This window comes from Cynocephalus volans, chromosome 6 (genome assembly GCF_027409185.1).
Source record: "Cynocephalus volans isolate mCynVol1 chromosome 6, mCynVol1.pri, whole genome shotgun sequence".
In the NCBI taxonomy this organism is placed as follows: domain Eukaryota; kingdom Metazoa; phylum Chordata; class Mammalia; order Dermoptera; family Cynocephalidae; genus Cynocephalus; species Cynocephalus volans.
The window spans coordinates 56912158-56924244 of record NC_084465.1 but is presented as its reverse complement, the minus strand read 5'-3'; the positions used below and the strand labels follow the sequence as shown (position 1 = coordinate 56924244).

At 35.6% G+C, this 12087-nt stretch overlaps 1 protein-coding gene across 1 annotated transcript in view; it reads left to right on the top strand.

Moving 5' to 3' along the window:
- The window catches only part of PCLO (piccolo presynaptic cytomatrix protein), a 413878-nt gene extending 407222 nt beyond the window's left edge, over positions 1-6656 (top strand). The window contains exons 23-25 of the mRNA XM_063099452.1: positions 3696-3830; positions 4252-4397; positions 6516-6656. Coding sequence (XP_062955522.1) covers positions 3696-3830; positions 4252-4397; positions 6516-6656 — 422 coding nt within the window. The remainder of the gene's footprint in view (positions 1-3695; positions 3831-4251; positions 4398-6515) is intronic.
- The last annotated feature ends 5431 nt before the right edge of the window (positions 6657-12087 follow it).

Here is a 12087-nt window from a genome sequence, read left to right as displayed (position 1 = left end):
GGGGTAGTAGGGGACTTCGGGCCTTGGCCACGCACCTCTGACACCCACAGCCAGCCCAGTAGCGAACACCAGGCCACCACAGGAAACTCCCCAGGCTCTCCCAAGCCAGGCTGGAGGGGGGCCTCGGGCCTCAGCCATGCCCTCCTGACACTCGCAGCCATCCCAGCAGTGACAACTGAGCCACCACAAGAAGTGCCCCAGGCTCTCCCAAGCCAGGGCAGTGGGGGACTGAGTGACTCAGCCACATCACCCGGACATGTGCAACCAGCCCAGCGACGACCACCAAGCTGCAGCAAGAAGGGCCCCAGGTTCCCCAGCTGGGGTGGTGGGGGCCAAAGGCTTTTCCACACCCCTCTGACATCTGCACCAGCAATGACAAGCAATGACCAAGCCACTGCTAGAAGCCCCCAGTCTCCCATATGGGAATGATGGGGGTGTCGGGCCTCAATCCCACCCCTCCTCTCTCCTTCTTCCATCCCATTTCCCTCCCCTTTCTGCTCTCCCCCTCCCCCCAACTCCATAACAACATCCTAGAATGTAAAAAATAATATTAATAAAATTTCATTTTCTTTAAAATTAATTAAAAAATATTTCTCTTTAACCAACAGAATTTGGTTTTTGCCCCTCCTACTCCAGTGAAATGGCACTTTTGAATACCATTAGTAAATTATTTCTAAAAAATAATATATATATGAGACTCTATCTGTCCTCTGTTAAGCCAAGTATTAATGAAATTTGAAAGAATAAAAAACAGCTCTCATTACTTTTTTGTTTTTAAAAATATGGTTATTTTCATTAAAACATTTATTTATAGGTATATTATTTTCATCTTAACCAAATTAGTAAATTAATATTTTAATCTCATTTTAATTAAAGTTAGAAATTTTAAACTTCTAATATTGACAGCTATAATCCACATAAACAAAGTTTTTTAAAAACTCTCATTTTTTAAAGAGTATAAAGAAATCCTGAGACCAAAATATTTGAGAACAAATTATTTACAGCCATGTTTAGAGGCCTTCAATGGACTCCTAGCATTCTAGAAGTAAAACCAAATTCTTAACATGATCTCAATGAACAATATACTACAATCACATGGCCATTTATTTCCCATATGATGTTCCCTTTTTGAACATATTGTTCCTCTTCTGTAGAATGTCCTTCCCCATCCATCTCCGCTGGTTAATTCTTTCTCATCCTTCTAGTTTGAACTGAAACTGCACTTCCTCAGGAAAGTGTTCCATAGTTAATGCCGCTCTTGAAACTGTGCTCTTGTACTTCAGAACCATTTCTCACTTTCTAATTATACATTCACTAATGGGAATATTTAATTAATGTATTTCTTTCCAATAGATGGAAAAGCCATGAAACCACTTAGCATGCATGTTTACACTCACTATTATATTAGTTAATGAGCAGCAGAGTGCTCAGCACAGAGGAGGATGGGAAACAAAATATTTTTTGATGAATGAGCAAGTGGATAAATATATGAATTGATAAAGAAATTAGTGAATTAATAAAAGGATTTGACCTGGCATGCATAGCTTCTTCAATATTATAAAGATCCAAGATAAACACTGGAAGAAAATACATTGAGTCCAGTTTAAGTCACTCATCATATGTTGCCTTATATAATTTTATTTTTTTTAATTTATTTATTTATTATTATTATTTTTTACATTCAAAAATGTTGTTCCAAAGTGGGGCGAGGGAGAGGGTATAGGGATTGAGTGAAGCTTGGGGGTGGAACTGGCCCATCGCCGGCTCCTACACTGGCCCTTTTGTGGAGGGCAGGGGGCCATGGCTGTGGCCTGTGGGCTTCCCTCACTCCAGCTCAGGAGCCTGGGGGGTTTCTGGCAGTGGCTCAGTCATTGCTGGCATTGCTGGGCTGGATGCGATGTCAGGGGGTATGGCTAAGGTCCCTACCCTCCCCCCCAGCTTTGGAACCCGGGGGGCTTCTGTGGAGGCTTAGTCATCACTGGGCTGGATGTGGACATTGGGGCTGTGTGACTGAAGCCCTCAGCCCTCCCACCCTGGCTTGAGAGCCCAGGGGGGCTTCTGCTGTGACTTGGTTTTCACTGGGCTGGATGCAGACGTCGGGGGCCATGGCTGAGGCCCTCAGCCCACCCCCACCCTGGCTCAGGAGCCCAGGGGGCTTCCAGTTCTTCTAGGTTTTATAGGTGTTCTTTGGTGGTGTTAGATCTTTACTGGTAAATATCAGAACTTTGTCTCTGATCTGTGGATTTTTGTTTTTTCTTTCAGTTCTGTGTTGGATTATTAGCTGCCCCCACCACTCAAACTCTGCACTGGACCTAATTTATTATCCTGTGCTTACTTCTAAAATGGGGGAACTTCCTGTGTTCCAGCACTTGAATCCTGTGGTTGAGCTAAATTGCTTTTTTGTTGCTGATTCCCTGGGGAAGGCTTTTTGTGCAGCTCAGATGTTAATTGTTGAACTTTCCAGCACTTCCAGGTTTTGTGAGGTTTGATACCCCCAGGTTGTATGGAAACTCTGGTCTGGTCCAGAGTCTTTTCAGTAAACTGCACCCCTGCAGTTCTATACTCCTAACCAGTTTCCACTGAGTGGACCTGTGCTGATTGGAGGGCAGATCAGCTGTCCATGCTGTGCCCCAATGTTCCCCCGGTGGGCCCATCTCCCCCATCCCCAACACTCCATAAACTTCCCATGGGATGGGCCATGTGCTAGTCCCTTGCAATGACTCACCAGTCACTGAGTGGCTCCTTTTTACAGTTCTCTGAGGCCCCTTGTTAGTATATGGGTCCATGGGAACTCTGTCAGTGGTCTTGCTGACCTGGGGAACACCAAGACCCTCTCTCTCCTGCAGGCTCCAAACAACTTCACACAAAGTGCATATCCATGGTTTTTGCCAGCTCTTGCTTTGTGTGCTCACCGGGGCCAGGCTTGAAATGGCCAGGGCTCAAAACAATGGGAGAGTCCTTTCTTTCTCTTATCATGGCTTGTCCCACCTTCATGAATTCGAAAGGTCTCTCCTCCTCTTCCCCTGAGCTCTAGTGGCCCCAGCTTGGCAGTCATTGCTTTTTTTAATAGTTATAAACTGGTCGATTGTGGGAGAGTGATGCTGGGGACCATCTATTCCATCATCTTAATTCTCTCTCTGTAATTTTATTACTACATATTCTTATTGGCTATTTCTTTTACAAAGGAAACAGAAGGGAAGTAGAAGTAATATACAGTGACATTTAGTTGTGTTAGCAAATGTTCTTGAACAAGCCTGGTAATCAGCAATTGTCAGCAAACATCTTCTAATATTTCACATGATTTGTTATTATTTCCTATAAATTATATGAGAATTCTATCATTTTTATGTATGTCTTTCTCCCCACAGTTACATCTGTTACTTCTTTTGGCCTGAAAAATCTACATTTCAGTAACACTTACCTACTTGTATTTTTTCCATACTGCCCTTGTTACTATCCTATCATTATATTTAACATACTTTGTTGTTAAGTATCTGTGTAATTATCAGTCTCTCCATGAGACTGTTCACTTTTTAAGGGCTTGGACTGTATTTTATTCATCTGTGTATGCACAGGATGCAATAAGGTGTTTAACACTTGATAAACACTAAATGAATGTATAGATTAATGATTGAACTAACCATTTACTAAATGACATTATGTATTCCTTAACTTTCAAAATCAAATTCTTTCAGTTAAAACTCAGGTAATGGGAGAAATCAAGATTGCATTGAAGAAGGAGATGAAGACAGATGGCGAACAACTAATAGTTGAAATTCTTCAATGCAGAAATATCACCTACAAATTTAAGTCACCTGATCATTTGCCAGGTATCAAATATTATGATAATGATCAATATAATATATCTAGAAATTAAGTGTATGTCTTAAATATTCTGGAAAATGCTGACTAAAATTTGGGCTGTACACCAAGTATATCAAAAAAGTGTGGAAAAAAATGATTAATTTCTCTTATATAAAACAAGTTTTTTTTTCCTAGTTTTTAGGTAGATTTTTCCAACATATAGAGTGATATTTTTATTAGACAGCAGGAAACCAAATTTAAATTACTAAGAAGATTTGTATATCTTTTAATCAATTTATGTTGCCTGAAACAAATTGTATATAATCTGCTGCCTTTGTACAAAATGTAGTGATAACTCTCGGAATTATACAATTATACAATTATAATTCTTTCAATAGAATATTGTATGATTGATGGACACTTTACAGGCTGAATTCTTATTTCCAGATCTATATGTGAAAATATATGTGATGAATATCGCTACCCAAAAAAAAGTGATCAAGAAAAAAACAAGAGTATGTAGACATGATCGAGAACCTTCATTCAATGAAACTTTTAGATTCAGCCTAAGTCCTGCTGGACATTCTCTTCAGGTAACTCTGCATTATACAGTTATTATTTTAAATTTTTTATCTGTATTATATTTATATTTTTATTCAATTATTCAATATTTGTATACTGATTATATTCTATATGACATTCAAGAAGTTAATTAATCACTAGAGATATCGCCCCAGGAGAGTTTTAGAATCTACAACCTACTCACACCCTCCAATCAACTGCAAGTCTTTTCTACTCTGCTCAGTTTATTTTATGTAGATTTCTCTTACTTCCACACTCACTGCCACTAATCCTCTTTGGGCCCTCATCTTTGTTAATCAAATCATTTCTGCAGCTTACCTGGACAACCTGTCTTAATGTCCTATGCCTTTAATTCATTTCATGACACTGTTGCCAGAGTTATCTTTTAAACAACACTGGTTAGGTACATTGAAGCCCTTCAATGACACACCATTATCCTGAATAATTCCGAGTTCTCCAAGGTGAGTTTTAATTGTTTTGATTTAGTGTCAGCTCCTTGTGTACTTTTTTGTTCATTCAGTGCTCCAGTTACACTAGAATGTTTTCAAATCAGAGTAAATCTCTAATCCTTTGCTCATATTTTTCCTCTTCTTGAAAGCTCCCTTCTCTGACAGATGGAGATCTGTCACAATACTCTGCACCTTTCAGTACAAACTTAGTGCCCTTGCTGATGACTCTAGGTGTAATTCATCACACCTTGTTTACAAAATATTTTGCTTATTGTATTACACTGTCTATTCCAGTCTGTTTTGTACAGTAACTTATATACTTGTCTGTCACTGCTTCTATACCATGAGCTTCTCTAGGTCAAAGCCTAATTTTCATTGCTCATTGTCCTACAGTTTAGCACAATGCTTTGCACAAGTATATCCTCAGTAGATATAGAAACGGGAATGAAAGAAGAAATGGGAGAGATGAAAAAATATGGGAAGAGGGGGAGAGGGGGAGGGAGAAGGGAGGGAGGTTTTGGTGATGGGGAGCATTAATCAGCTACAATGTATATCGACAAAATAAAATTTAAAAAAAAAAAATTCACCATAAAAAAAAAAATATATATATATGGGAAGAGACCATGGTACTGTCATGATAAATAAGGGTTTGCACTAGAAATAAATATGAGATATTATAAAGCAAAAATTTGTAGAGATGATTAACATCAGAGTAGAAGGGAATAAAAAATTAGAGACTCTGAAGGCTGTGTAAACAAATGTTTCATTTATAGAGATTAAGTAATCAGAGAGAGGAGCTGGGAGGGAGAAAGATCATGAGTTTGTATAAAATGAATTTCATAAGAAGGTAGGGATTCAAGTAAAATATATACAATGTCATCTAAAATCCCAAAATCTGAAACCAGAAGAGGTAGCCATATCTGGAAATACAGATTTTGAAGTCAGAAATGTAACAGTAAAGTTTTAGCCAGGAATAAAAGTGAATTATCTGAAGAAGATTTTGAAGAGAAAGTCGGGGGCAGGGGTGGGGAATCACCAAGGATTACTGGCTAGTTCCACATGATGCTCTCTACATTTCTTTCGACTCATCACTAAAGGAAAAAAGTCTCTTTAGTCTGAGAGCCTGTGGAATAATACAAGTTCTACATGTGACTCAAGAATCCGCATAGGAAGTACTCACTATAGTAAAATCACCAATAAATTCAATACTAAATAAAACCAATGCTACATTCTACTTGCCTTGTGAACTCCTACTTATTTACTCAGAATACAAATAATTTTGTATTTGATTTAGTATTTCATAAACTGGTAAAAATGTACTGAACAAAGTTATTTTGTGATGCTTTCTATCAGTTTAACTATAAACATAGTTAGAATTAGCTGGTTGTACATTTCTTTTCTTATCCAATATTCTCATATCCTTCAGGGTGTACCTTTTTCTTTGAGGAATAATAAAAACATTGATGTGAATTCATTTATATCATGAAAGTCTTTTGAGGATATCTTGGTTATTCTCTTATAAGGATGCTTGCTACTTCCTCTAACCCTCTCTTATCTGTGTTATCTCTTTGATTATTAAATGTCCTTAAAAGAGATAGAAAAATATATGTATACACACACACACACACACACACACACACACATATATATATATATATAATTTTGGCTATTTTTTTCTAGATTTTACTTTTCTCCAATGGAGGGAAGTTTATGAAAAAGACCTTGATTGGTGAAGCCTGTATCTGGCTTGATAAAGTGGATCTCAGAAAAAGAATAGTCAACTGGCACAAACTTTTGGTCAGTCCTACTCAAACGCATTGAAGAAACCTGTCTGCTCAGGGTACAGAAACTGCTCTAAGTAGCCTCAGATCAATACTATAGTTGGATACTGTCGTGCTAAGCTATGCTTTCAGGGGAAACTTGAGAAGGGGAAAAACAGGCAAAAACATGCTTAAAGCCTTGTAAATTTATTTCTGTGGAACACAGAAAAAGACTCAAAGGAAAAAGTTCACATATTGACCAAAAAAAAAGTAAGAAAAACAGAGAAAGAGAGAGCTCTGAGACCTCGGATTTCTCGTGGCTGTCAAGAGTAACGGTGAGAGAATTTTTGATTACTTAAGGCAAAAATCTTTGAGCAGAGTTGAGCTGAAGCTAAAGACAGAGGTTCAGATTAATATTATTTCCATTGCAGCACAAAGGCAATCCTTTAAGCAAAGAAACCTTAGTTGAAATGAAAGAACTAATGTAACAAATCTGTTTTCAAAAGTTCAAAACTTTTTCTTCATCTTATATTCTCAATTGACTGTTTTGAGATTCTGACACAAGATATACTTACAATATGTGTCCAGGACTGGAAGTAAAGTGGCTGTGTTTATAAGGAAATGAAACAGGAGAAATTATAGCTTTTAGACCATATTGTACAGGTTTTCTCTATGTCTAAATGTTATAAGGGTGTACCAATTTTGGAATCCATGTGGTAAAAGCACACTTGTTACAGTGTAATTCAAAATAATGTAGAGTGAAGATAAAAATATGTAGAAATGAAATTACACTTATCTAGAAAAAAAAAACCATGAGTGGTTAACAAAGAAGAATGTTTTCCCACAAAATATTGGAACTCTGGTTGAAAACATCAAAATCTCCATCACTTACCATTAAGTTAAGGCATTTTCAGTTTATATACCAAAGGACCTAGATTAAATTGGTATGTTCTAGGAAGCATGATATCTTGTTCTTTGTGGGCTTGCAAATAAACACATTTTCCTGCATATTTTCTTTCTCTTGAGTGATGTCTTGACAGAGAGAGAAAATACTCCTTCTGACAAATCATGTTAATCTTGTGACATTGATTTATTAAATTGCTGTCATTTCCTGCTTTTCCATAATGTTTTTTTCCCTTAAGTCATTAATTGATTGTATAATGAAAACTCTGACATCAACTCAAGTTCTCTCTAGTGCTTTATTTTTGTCCTTTAGAGACAATATCATAGTGATCGAGTTCATCAATGTTGGGAAAATATGTGAAAAATCAACGTTTATTGAGGTTAAAATATACTTTGAGCTATCTTAACAATATAGAATAAAACAACCAATGTCTAAGTCATTAAAATGAAGCATCCTCTTCTCATCCACCAAGAACATTAATATGTAAAGTTACACAGAATTGCAGAAAACACACTCAAGCTGGGATTAAAAACCTGGCTCCTGGTCTTGGTTCTACCAGTGTCTCTGCACACGTCACCTTACAAATTTCACTTACATTCACTTTCCCCCAGTTTTCTTACCTGTAGAATAAAAATAATTATATATTCTTAGCCTTCCTAATGGGATGTTGGGATGATCAAATGAAAAGATCTATGAAAAATGAAAGCACATTTCCAAATACAGTTTTATACACAGAAATGAGGAATAATTATGATGTAGCTTTTTAATTCTCAAATTTTATATGTGAAAAACATCTTCCAAACCAATGGCAAGCATTGGCATGGATAACAGCAGTAAATGAGCTCCAAAACTCGGTTTTTATTTAAAATATAAACTTTATTTCACCTGAAAACACATGAAGAATTAAATGAAAATGACTTACAAGTTTTGTTATTCTAAATTAAATAAATTATACTAATCTGATCGCATTCCCATATCTTACCCAAAATAAATGATTTAAATTGCTTCTCAGAGCACTCTGAGCTTAGAAGTTGCTGCTTTATTCAAGGGTGAGGTGTTAGTGGGATTAGAAGAAACCATCCCCAAAGTATTGGCTGGATATAGAATTTTCTCATTTTTAGAGAAAAAAAAATACTTTAAATGTGAGAGGAATGTAAAATACTAAACATAAAAGAATTTCAAATATATCCCAGGCTATATATCTTTATTATATTCATATAGAAATACAAATTCACTCTTCCTCAACCTAAGGGAGATAACCATCACTTTTCTTCCCTCTATTTTTTATCTTCCTTCCCTGACAATACAATGTCGTCTACCATTGATATTGCTTTAGAATGAGCATGGGGGAGGGGAATCATCAAAGATATGATATCGCTAAGATTTTATTTTTAGAGACTACTAGATCTGCTGATGGTTGCCATGGATATTTCCAGCAGAAGCTAGCTCTTGAGGAAGCCCATAATCATCACTTATAATTGGGAAAGAAAAGGGTCCAGGAAGATCTCCTTCTAACATAAAAAGGCTCTGCTATTTGTCCTTAAAAGAAGACCCTGGCTTACCTTGGTCCTCTTCTGCAGCCACTTGCATCCAGAGGTATGCATGAGACCTTGTATGACAAGTTACTTCATTCCAGTTGCAATTTCATTTAGAATAATGCAAATTGAGGGACCACTGAAACAAAGATCATTCCTTGGTAACTACTTAACCCGAAAGAGTAAGAGTCTTTCTATTATAGCTGCCCCTCCATTCCAAGGAAGTAGTGATGGGGCTAGGTCAATCAAGAGAGTTAACGACAGGGCTTCTTTTCGTGCACCAGCATTCCCCTTCAGAGAGCATAAGATCCTGCCAGTGTGCCAAGTTTGCAGCTGACCAAACTCCTAGGTTGTACTGGAATTATTCTATGCAACACTGATCCTTATATGAATGCATTTCTTCTGAATGATGTTGATTACCCTTCTTACAACAAAATGTTTCTTTTTTAATTGCAAATAGGGCTCTTGGTGTTTTTTTTACTTTTTTGTATATATCACAACACATAATTTTCCACTTTTTAATTTAATTCAATTTTTTTGGAATTAGCTTTTTTTTAATCTTGATAGTGACAAAGTTTGTAATCTCTAGAAAATATGTGATCACATATTACACATTACAGCACTTTTACCTTAAAAAGCATCTCCATTTTTCCCATGATTTCATTGAGTCATCAGAGACTGAAGTTGCTTCTTGGTTTAAAATTTTGTCCTAAGGAAATTTTCATCTGTAGAAGCAAAAGCACAGAGTGAATTTATACAAAAGACAGGGAATTATAGAGTAGTCATTACAGACACAGATAACACTAGTAGCAAGAAGTTGCTTTCCCTGTTTTTACTTAAGATTAAGATTTTTGGGTGACTATAAACTCTTTATTCTCCATTTCATTTTAAACAATAATATCTAAGACTAAGAGGCAGCAATGGTCTTTGCTCCTTAATATTACCCATATTTTAATAAATTACGCTAATTAAATGTATATTTTCAGCATATCAGTGGAATTAATTTTGTGGACCACACACATTAAAACAGTCATATTGTGGGAATATTATAGCTGGTAACCAGCTGATATTGATTCTTATCACAGGAACGGTTGTGATGATAGTGGTGGTAGCGGTAGTGATACTAGTGGCGGTGGTGATGTGAAATAAAATAAAATATGTTATATTGTGCCCAATTTATTAGAAATTATTTGATCAATACTTCATTTCATTAAGATATCATAAAGATGTTTATAGTATTTTTTTACTTTATTATTTAAATCATATCTAACAATATTTTTAAAAACTTATTTTCATTGCTATGATGTCTAATACCAAAATCAGCCAACTACAGCTATATATGTGTTTGTAATTATATGTGTGACAGAAGTGATTCTCCCTCTTTATGAGCTTGAAATGAAAGTGAAAGAAAGCTCAGTGAATAATTCTGAGCTGCTTCTTTAATAATTACTTGCCTTTGGTGTAATACGAGAATGAGTGAGTAAAACAGATATTCTCATTGAATATGACATATTGATATTTTCTGTAAGTTTCATGTTGATATTATTAAAGGTACCATTAAACAAAAATCATTTAATCAAACTCCTTTTCTGATAGGTAGATTGAGAGCATTTTCTTAATTCATTACCCTGTACATAACTATTGGTAAAATAGACAAAGTTAAAATATTAATTTCACTTGGCATTCAGCATGTGAATATGATTACTGTGTGATTGTGTCTGTATATTTGTTTGGTGATGTGATCAGGTGCTCCTACTACTGATTAATGTGTGTGCTAATATCCTAACAACACATCTGATGGTAAAGAAAGAATTTTTTCTTGTCTGAAAAAATAAAAACAATAAAAATTGATTTCAAAATTTAAAAAATAAACTTCTTGGAGATACGGCTTGTTTCTGACTATATGTTGCATGCTATGTTGGTAATTTGCTAATGTGTTCCTTTTTTTGTTTTACCCAAATATTTCTGGAAAATCTATTGAACAAATGCAAATTCTGGGGCTAAATATTGTATAAATTGACCTGAAAATACATGAGAATTGTATTAAAAAAATGCTTGTAAATCTGTCTTGAGTTTTACTTTATGTAAAAATATGTCTTGGTTTTGTGATTGTATACAAGATGTATCTTGATAACTTATGTAAATTGTGCTGTATAAAGGCTGCTGCCTCAGCCTTACTAATAAATATTGAAAATACCAACTTTGACTTCTTGTGTTTATCAACTCGATAAAATGATACTGAATATAGAAATTGAACTTTTCAGAACACTTTCTCTGAAAATTGTGTCATACATTCACTCACCCAGTTAAAAAATATATATTTTAAATATAGCACAGATACGAGAAAACAGAATGAAACAAATATAAAACTTAATGAATTATTATGTCAGACACTCTTATAAACGGCACCCAGGTCAAGAAATTGATCTTTGCCAGCCATCTCATAAGTCCTCCTTTTAACCCATCCCTATCACAACCCCCTCCCACGTCCTAAGTGTAACCACTATCAGAATTTTGATAATAATTATTTCCTGGTGTATCACTCACATCTGCCCACTAAACACTGCTGTAGTTTTCCTGTTTTATTTTTAATATGTTTTTTAAGCTTCTGTCAATCTATATATTTTCCTCCCCCTTCCTCCTTTTTGGATGAATCTTATTTTTTGAAGAAAACTCCTCTCTTTATCTGTAGGGTTCCTCTACCACTGTATTGCCTATAATTGGTATTTTGCTGTATAAGCTTGATCTGATTCATGTTCAATCTCTTTGTCTCAAGTTAGTGCTGTATTCTTCCATTAGGAGGCACATAGTGTCTGGCTGTCTCTAATTTTGTTCTGTTTGTTGCCCCTGATGCTTAATACATAGAATAGAACCATTAATTAATCACATACTAGAAAATGGTAATATTCTAATTCAATAATTATTTCTTCTTGAAATATTTATAAGATTAACTTCCCCTCAACCAATGTTTGGTTACCAGTGGTACAGTTCATACAAGAAAGTTAGGATAAAGGCAGAGAAAACTGTATAATTTTCCTTTACTTACCATATTT